Source organism: Abramis brama (genome assembly GCF_963993115.1).
Source record: "Abramis brama genome assembly, chromosome: 12".
NCBI lineage: Eukaryota > Metazoa > Chordata > Actinopteri > Cypriniformes > Leuciscidae > Abramis > Abramis brama.
Genome location: NC_139974.1, coordinates 7,448,473 through 7,458,161, shown reverse-complemented (window position 1 = coordinate 7,458,161; position 9,689 = coordinate 7,448,473). Strand labels below are relative to the sequence as shown.

Genomic DNA, 9,689 nt, shown 5'->3' with positions numbered 1-9,689 from the left:
AGCCTATTATATTCGTATTCTTTACTGTGGTAAAGTAGAAAAACGCTGTAGGACAGATAGCCTACATTTGTACTTGCATGTCAAATTCTTTTTAACACAGTTTGTGCTTGTTATATTAGACATTGGGCGCGAGTTTAGTTGTAAAGCGCGTTTGACACGTGTGGGTGATTTTTAGTTTCACTTTCTCTGGCAGCGCAATCTCAAACACAGCCTAAATATCTTGCCCTTGTGGAGGATAAAATTCGCTCTTCAAACCAATTTACATCAAGTAGAAAACACGAAGATATCATAAAGAGATCGATATCTTCGTGTTTTCCTGCTCGTGTCCCACATCCCGCTCAAAGCGCAGAGTGCATCGCGTCTTTGTGTGGAAATATAAAACGAGTTTTTTTTTTTTTTTATAACCCCCCGAATATTAAAATTTAATATTATTTTTTAATAATAATACCGCGGTGGTAAAAAAAACCTGCCACCGTCACAGCCCTAAATATAGGCCTACTAAATAGCCTATAATAAGATAGCCTTGTTTGAAATTATATATTGACTGGGTTAAATAGAATCGCATTACTAAAAAGAGACTAAAATACAATTTTCATTGACTAAAACTAGACTAAAATGTCATCAGTTTTCGTCGACTAAAACTAGACTAAAATGTCATCAGTTTTCGTTGACTAAAACTAGACTAAAATGTCATCAGTTTTCGTCGACTAAAACTTGACTAGACTAAAAAGAGTATGAATGTGACTAAAACTAATAAAAACTAAAATGACAGCCTGACACAAAGACTAGACTAAAACTAAAATTAAAACAGGCCGCCAAAAACAACACTACCACCTAGTGAACATTATCTACAGTAATGCTGTAGCACAGAGACCTCAGGTTATTTTAAAGGGATAGTTCACACAAAAAATGAAAATTCATAATTTACTCGCTCCAAACATGAGTTTATTTACTGTGACTGGTTTACTTTAAAGAGATAAAGTTTTCTACTCTTTTTCTCAGGACAGAATATGTGACTAGCTTTCTATAATTTAATATTTTCACTATCTACTGTTTAGGATATACAGCGGGGGAAATAAGTATTGAACACGTCATCATTTTTCTCAGTAAATATATTTCCAAAGGTGCTATTGACATGACATTTTCACCAGATGTTGGTAACAACCCAAGTAAGCCATACATACAAAGAAACAAACAAAAATAAGTTCAGAAATTAAGTTATGTGTAATAATGTGAAATGACACAGGGAAAAAGTATTGAACACATGAAGAAAGGGAGGCGCAAAAAGGCATTGAAAGCCAAGACAACTGCTGAAAACTTACAGTAATTAAAAAGCAATCCAGCCCCCTGTCAGTGGAAATTAATAACAACTGGTTCAGTCCCAAATGATGGCCTACAAAAAGGTCTCATTGCCAAGGTGTCACACAAGACACATCTCATGATGGGTAAAAGCAAAGAGCTGTCTCAAGACCTTCGCAACCTAATTGTTCCAACACATAATGATGGCATTGGTTATAGGCGCCATTCTAAGCTTCTGAATGGTCCAGTGAGCACTTTTGGGGCCATAATACGGAAGTGGAAAGACAATCATTTCACCATAAATTTGCCTCGGCCAGTGCTCCTCGCAAAATTTCTGATAGAGGAGTGAAAAGAATAATCAGAAGAGTTGTCCAAGAGCCAACACCAAGTTGTATGGTGTTTTTAGGGTAATGTGCACTGCCATTTCTCCTCCAAATATGGTGTGTATTATGGCATCCAAACAGTTCAATTTTGCTCTCATGTGACCACACTATATTCTCCCAGTATTTCACTGGCTTTTCCAAATGTTGTGCAGCAAACTTTAAATGAGCTTCAACATGCTTTTTTTTCAGTAATGGAGTCTTGCGTGGTGAGCGTGCATACAGGCCATGGAGTGGAGTGCATTACTTACTGTTTTCTTTGAGACAACAGTACCTGCTATCTGCAGGTCTTTTTGAAGCTCTCCACAAGTGATCCTTGGCTCTTGGACAACTCTTCTGATTATTCTTTTCACTCCTCTATCAGAAATCTTGCGAGGAGCACTGGTCGAGGCAAATTTATGGTGAAATTATTGTCTTTCCACTTCCGTATTATGGCCCCAAAAGTGCTCACTGGACCATACAGAAGCTTAGAATGGCGCCTATAACCAATGCCATCATTATGTTTTGCAACAATTAGGTTTGCGAAGGTCTTGAGACAGCTCTTTGCTTTTACCCATCATGAGATGTGTCTTGTGTGACACCTTGGCAATGAGACCTTTTTGTAGGCCATCATTTGGGACTGAACCAGCTGTTATTAATTTCCACTGACAGGGGGCTGGATTGCTTTTTAATTACTGTAAGTTTTCAGCAGTTGTCTTGGCTTTCCATGCCTTTTTGCACCTCCCTTTCTTCATGTGTTCAATACTTTTTCCCTGTGTCATTTCACATTATTACACATAACTTAATTTCTGAACTTATTTTTGTTTGTTTCTTTGTATGTATGGCTTACTTGGGTTGTTACCAACATCTGGTGAAAATGTCATGTCAATAGCACCTTTGGAAATATATTTACTGAGAAAAATGATGACGTGTTCAATACTTATTTCCCCCGCTGTATATATATATATATATATACACTCACCTAAAGGATTATTAGGAACACCATACTAATACTGTGTTTGACCCCCTTTTGCCTTCAGAACTGCCTTAATTCTACGTGGCATTGATTCAACAAGGTGCTGAAAGCATTCTTTAGAAATGTTGGCCCATATTGATAGGATAGCATCTTACAGTTGATGGAGATTTGTGGGATGCACATCCAGGGCACGAAGCTCCCGTTCCACCACATCCCAAAGATGCTCTATTGGGTTGAGATCTGGTGACTGTGGGGGCCATTTTAGTACAGTGAACTCATTGTCATGTTCAAGAAACCAGTTTGAAATGATTCGAGCTTTGTGACATGGTGCATTATCCTGCTGGAAGTAGCCATCAGAGGATGGGTACATGGTGGTCATAAAGGGATGGACATGGTCAGAAACAATGCTCAGGTAGGCCGTGGCATTTAAACGATGCCCAATTGGCACTAAGGGGCCTAAAGTGTGCCAAGAAAACATCCCCCACACCATTACACCACCACCACCAGCCTGCACAGTGATAACAAGGCATGATGGATCCATGTTCTCATTCTGTTTACGTCAAATTCTGACTCTACCATCTGAATGTCTCAACAGAAATCGAGACTCATCAGACCAGACAACATTTTTCCAGTCTTCAACTGTCCAATTTTGGTGAGCTCGTGCAAATTGTAGCCTCTTTTTCCTATTTGTAGTGGAGATGAGTGGTACCCGGTGAGTCTTCTGCTGTTGTAGCCCATCCGCCTCAAGGTTGTGCGTGTTGTGGCTTCACAATTGCTTTGCTGCATACCTCAGTTGTAACGAGTGGTTATTTCAGTTAAAGTTGCTCTTCTATCAGCTTGAATCAGTCGGCCCATTCTCCTCTGACCTCTAGCATCAACAAGGCATTTTCGCCCACAGGACTGCCGCATACTGGATGTTTTTCCCTTTTCACACCATTCTTTGTAAACCCTAGAAATGGTTGTGCGTGAAAATCCCAGTAACTGAGCAGATTGTGAAATACTCAGACCGGCCCGTCTGGCACCAACAACCATGCCACGCTCAAAATTGCTTAAATCACCTTTCTTTCCCATTCTGACATTCAGTTTGGAGTTCAGGAGATTGTCTTGACCAGGACCACACCCCTAAATGCATTGAAGCAACTGCCATGTGATTGGTTGATTAGATAATTGCATTAATGAGAAATTGAACAGGTGTTCCTAATAATCCTTTAGGTGAGTGTATATATATATAAGCGTATTTAATAGAATAATCTCTACTTTGTCCTGAAAGAAGGACATGTTTCATTTTATAAGGTTTTATATTTGTATCTCTACTTCATATCAGTACCATCAGATATTTTAAAGGTCCTATATTTCATTTAAAAATGTACTCAACTGTATCACTAAAAAAAATGAACATTTAAATGAATCTGATGTGTGTTTCCATTGGTCTATTTTTCTATTCTCATTGTTCTTCTTCTTCTTCTTCTTCTTCTGCTGCTTCTTCTTCTTCTTCTTCTTCTTCTTCTTCTTCTTCTTCTTCTTCTCCTCCCATGATATATTACCATGCTCATACACTCTAAAACATCTTTTTTGGGTCAAATATGGACAAACCCAACCATTGGTTTCATTTTTTTATTGAATGTTTAACCCAACGGTTGGGTTTGTCCATATTTGAAACAACCCAGCAGTCATGGTGTTTTTAGGTATACTTTGAAGATCTATAGTGTTGTGTATGAATATGGTAACTATACAGTTCTATGATATATATTGAGGAATTAATATCTGATTTACCACAGTAATATCACAGATAATTTTGTAATTGAAATGGTAGAAACAGTTTTGATATCATTTATCATGTTATCATAGTTTATTTTGATGTAAAAAAAGAAAAAAACACTGACCACTTTCACTTTTTCACTTTGTCAGGTTGAGATGGGAGAAAACAATGGTATGAATAATTATGAAAAGATGAAAATAAAATTGTTAAACAAGCATTATATTTTTACATTATAATTTGCAATTATAGCTAGACTAATAGATTTTAACAATGAAAAACAAATGATGAAAAAATAGCAAAACATGTTTAGATTTTTAATTATATAAATAATTTTCATTGTGTATTTCATATTAGGGCTGTAAATTCATTTATTGTGTTTGACAGGCGTGATGATCAGTGGAGTTGAGTTTTTACCTCCATAGTTTAATGATGGGCTAAAAAATGGATAGAGTTTCCCAGTGAAAGACTGATCAGTGAAAGAGTAGAGATGAGAGCTGGACTCCACATCATAAAAGGAGACCAGACCCTCCTCATAATCCACAAACACACCGACCCGCTGCGGCTTCACTCTCACACACAGAGAGACACGAGGATCAGCACAGGCTTCATATTCATTCCCATTCCTCAGACCCACAGTCCAGTATCCATCACTGGGAGTCAGTGTGATCAATCCTTTCCTGTTAATGGATTCTCTGGCCACTCCTAAATCCCATTCAGTCTTTCCCTTCACCTGCACCTCAAAATAAAATCTCCCTGAGGAGAATCTCTCCTTTCCCAGGACACATGCACATGTATCAAATCTCTCTGGTTTGTCTGGGAGTTTCTGTCTAATGTCTCCACATCTCACTTGTTTTCCATCATCAGACAGGATGAGATTAGGATGAGCTGTATCAGGATCCAGAGTCACATCCACTGACAAAACAGGATATAAATCACAATTTAATACAGTTATTTAGTGATGATGTTTGTATATATGTAATCAGTGTTTAATCATACTGTCGGTCAGTGATGAAGCTGTGAGTATCTGAATGTAATCTAGTGTAGTGCAGACAGCACACTGTACCTGCATACTGCTGTCTCCTCTTCAGTTCTGTAGAGACACATGACAATAAAACATCATCAGATCTTTGACATGTTTATGTGTGAATTATAGACAAGATTTAAGGTTATATTTAAAGAATTGTGTACAACATCATGTTTTATCTGATCAATGTTTCTCTGCTGACATTTAGAGAATCCCTGAACTCCTATTGTGTTTGTGCTCGAAATATTCCTCCTTTTTAGAACATCTTTGGGAATGTTTTGTGAACATTTTACGAAATTTTTACTTTAGATATTTTTATACCTAATTACTGATATTAAAAGATGATATGTATCTGTGCGGTGTATTTGATATTGCTAGAACATCTTTGTGAATGTTTTGTAAAAAAAAAATATATATATATTAAATTTGTATTTGAGATATTGTTATGCCTAATGTTATTCATCTCAGTTTTGGAGTGTATTAGTGTTGTGATTATTCAGCAAAGACAACACTATAAAAAATAATCTTTAAGAAAATGAAAATGAAAGCCCAGCACTGCAAAGCTGTTTGAACTACAGGTCAGAAATGATCTGTTATTAAAAAGAACAAATTTGCATCTTAAATTCATGATGTCTATCCATTTGATTTTCTTCTGCTAAACTGATTTTATCTGACACATAATCACAACATTTAGATGAAACAGCTGAAAAGACCAAAAGAAAATGGCAGACAAATGAATGTTTCTTCTCTTATTTCAGTTTTCCCTTACGAAAAAGAAGTATACTTCAAGTTCATTTTATGAAGTATACTTAAGTAATGTTCAAGTATATTTTTTAAGTATACATTATGTAGTAAGTATACTAATGTCAATATGTACTAGTAGTAAACTTGTAAGTGTACTATTTCAATACTGCTTGGGACTAAATTGGCCCACTTTTAGTATATAAAAGTATATGTTTAAGTGTACTATAAGTGTAACAGTAGTAAACTTTAAGTGGACAACTAGTTCATAATTAAGTTTCTCATTTGTACTGCAAGTGAACTTATGGGTATACTAGTAGATCACTATTGTAGCACATTTTTAGTTTATGTAAGTACACTTTGAAGTATACTTTCACTAAACTACTAGTTTAGTAGTTTTATACAAGTTTTCTTTAAGTGAACTTAACATTATACTTATAGTTTACTATTTATATATTATTTTTGCACTTGCAGTAGGCCTAGTCTATACCACTATGTTCAAATTTTATTTTTTATACTTGAAAAATACCTTTAACTGTACTTTAATTTTAAAAACATTTATTAGCTTCATGCATCCTTTTTTATCAACACTTGTTGGTAACATTTTAAACAAAAAGGTTGAGAAAATCTAATTTTTGTCAAAGACAAATTCATCCTTGATCAGTAGATCGAGTCCAACACCCCCGACACTTCACAGTCGTTTTCTCTTCATAGGTTACGCTTCATTTCATTTGGTAATATTAAGCAGTTTTGATTTACACGCTGTTTAATGATCACGTTATTTTACATTTGAGTGAGCAATCACTTGTTTCAGCTTCTTCTTGTCTTGTGTTTTGATCCGGATATTCTGTACTAGAAGATGTGTCATAGCGCCCCCTACCGTATAACATTGAAAACATGGATAGCTGGAAAATTCAGACAATGGCAATTAAAGTAAATTCCTTTACACTACCAGTGGACTAGCCTAAACAAAAATTCATATACACAGAATTAGAAACATAGCTGTTTTATATCAATATTTTAATCAATATTTTCAAATATTGTAAGTTTCATAAGACTGTATATGAAAAACTATGTAAAAAAAAAAAAGTATATTTAATAGGCTACTCAAAAGAGTTAACACAACTACAAGCCAAGTATACTTTGAATACTTAATTATACTTTTAAGTATATCTCGATCAAAAAATGTTGTACAAGTACAGGCCAAATATACTTGGACTTTTCTCTCAGTATAAGTCAAGTACACTTAAGTGTAATTTAAGTATATTTCTGAGAAGTACATAAAGTATATTTTTAAGAATTATATAAAATGTAGACTGAAAGTATGCTTGCTTCTTTTTAGTTGAAAATAAGTATACTAATAGAACACTTTAATAAACTTTAAATTATTATTATCACTGTATACAAGATCAGGTTCAGTTCCATGCTCATTTTATTTACTCTATAAGCTATTCCATACGAAAGCTTGTTACTATATAAACATGAAAATGTTAGTTTATAAGACAGTGTGTAATATGTTTTTAAAAAAGGATTTAATAAGCTACTCAATCAAAATAGAAAACACAATACAAGCCAACTGAGAAGTACATAAAGTATATTAAAGTATATATTTCTGAGAAGTAGGCTACATAAAATATATTTCTGAGAAGTACATAAAGAATATTTCTGAGAAGTACATAAAAAGTAGACTGAAAGTATATTTTCTTATTTTTAGTTTAAAAGAAGTATACTAATAGCACACTTGAATAAACTTCTTTTTCGTAAGGGTTAACAGACTAACTCTTTATTACTGATTTAAGAGCCATTATGCTCTATTTAAATGTCTGTTGTAGTTCCACTGGAGAACACTGGGTGGAGTATGGGTTTAGGGTATATAGGTAATCAGAGAGCAAGAGACGTTAGGTGTAATGGGGAAGCAAACAATTTTTGACCGTGTCAGGATCCTGTAAGGACATGCTGATTGCAATATGTTTGAGCATCAGAACTGAGACAAATAAAGAAGATGAATGCAGTACTGGATTGGAAGTGTATTTGTTTGGAACCACACATCAGATAGCCCTACAAACACCTCTAAAGTTCGTTTCACACTGGACGCGATTTTGACGCACGAATAATTCACGCGATGGTTTTATTTTTTGATCAGCTGTTTGTGTAACGAGTGCTTCCACACCGAACACGAATGTGCTGCGGTGAAAAAACGACTTTTATTTGTTTCGCTTCGATGACGATTTTTTTTTACTTTTGCGGCGACAGAAAGGCTTCAGCCAATCACATACTACAAGGACAGCGATTTGAAAGACAATGTGTGGCATAGCATTGCCAACCAACTCGGTTATCACGACTGTGAGTATGTTGTGTGATAGTTTAGTCGTTGTATAGTCCTGTGCTGTGTAGGCTAGCAGGCTAAACCTCATTTGGGATAGAAAGCTAACACTATTATCGTCAAAGATAGAGACAGAGACCGTGTTTACTTTGAACATGTAACAAAATGTAGTGAGACTATTTAGGGCTGTTTTTAGTATCTATACATTCTTTGTGTGATATCTACAGTTTCTAGTTGAATGATTTTAACTTGTTACTTCGTGTGTTACATGTAATGTGTAGTGACATTACAAAACGCACTGTTTAGTTGAAGACGCAAAAAACTGTGGAAAAACCTCAGGGACACCTATGTGAGGAAAACGAGAGAGGAAAAGGAAACTAAAAGTGGACATTAGCATAAGTTAGCATAGAGTCCCCTTCAGACTCTCTGTCCTTTAAGATTGGGTGCACCCAAAACCTTCTTTTCTGTCTTTTAAAGAAAATGAAAAACTCATCTTCACTGGATGATGATGATGATGAAGTGTCCATGTTTTCTCAGCTGTCGGTGCGAAAGTTTTGGAATGTTGAAGCTCTGAACGTCACAGACATCGCAAATTCGCGTCACGGCTGATGTGAATGGTTTTGACGCGAACTATTCGCTTTTTCGTTACGCATCCGGTGTGAAAGGGCCTTAAAGGAGAAGTTCACTTTCAAAAAAACTTTTGCTGATAATTTACTCACCCCCATGTCATCCAAGATGTCCATGTCTTTCTTTCTTCAGTCGCAAAGAAATTAAGGTTTTTGATGAAAACATTCCAGGATTTCCCCCCATGTAATGGATTCTATTGGGACCCAAACGGTAGAAGGTCCAAATGACAGTTTAAGTGCAGCTTCAAAGGGCTTTAAACGATACCAGATGATGAATAAGGGTCTTATCTAGCGAAACGATCGGTCATTTCCAAAATAAATAAAAAAGTTTAAGTTTTATAAGCACAAATGTTCGCCTTGCTCTGTTCTGTGATGCGCGTTCGTGACGTCACGTAATACGCAATTACGTTGAAAAGGTCACGCTTGGAAAATTTCTGTCCTGAAGAAAATGTTCTTTTTGGCTTTTTAATATTAAAACACCCAGGATACGCACACGAAATGGGCATTTTAAACGATAAACTGACACAAATACATTTGAAAATGTGTATATGGTCCTCCTTCTGCACATTTGTAAACACGTCA

General features: G+C 35.7%; 1 protein-coding gene across 1 annotated transcript in view; it reads right to left on the bottom strand.

Annotated features, from left to right (window-relative positions):
• Positions 1 to 4,593: 4,593 nt before the first annotated feature.
• The window catches only part of LOC311093782 (E3 ubiquitin-protein ligase TRIM39-like), a 28,793-nt gene continuing 23,697 nt past the window's right edge, over positions 4,594 to 9,689 (bottom strand). The window contains exons 6-7 of the mRNA XM_084131375.1: positions 5,457 to 5,483; positions 4,594 to 5,305 (exon numbers count right to left, since the gene is read on the bottom strand). Coding sequence (XP_083987501.1) covers positions 4,758 to 5,305; positions 5,457 to 5,483 — 575 coding nt within the window. The 3' untranslated portion in view covers positions 4,594 to 4,757. The remainder of the gene's footprint in view (positions 5,306 to 5,456; positions 5,484 to 9,689) is intronic.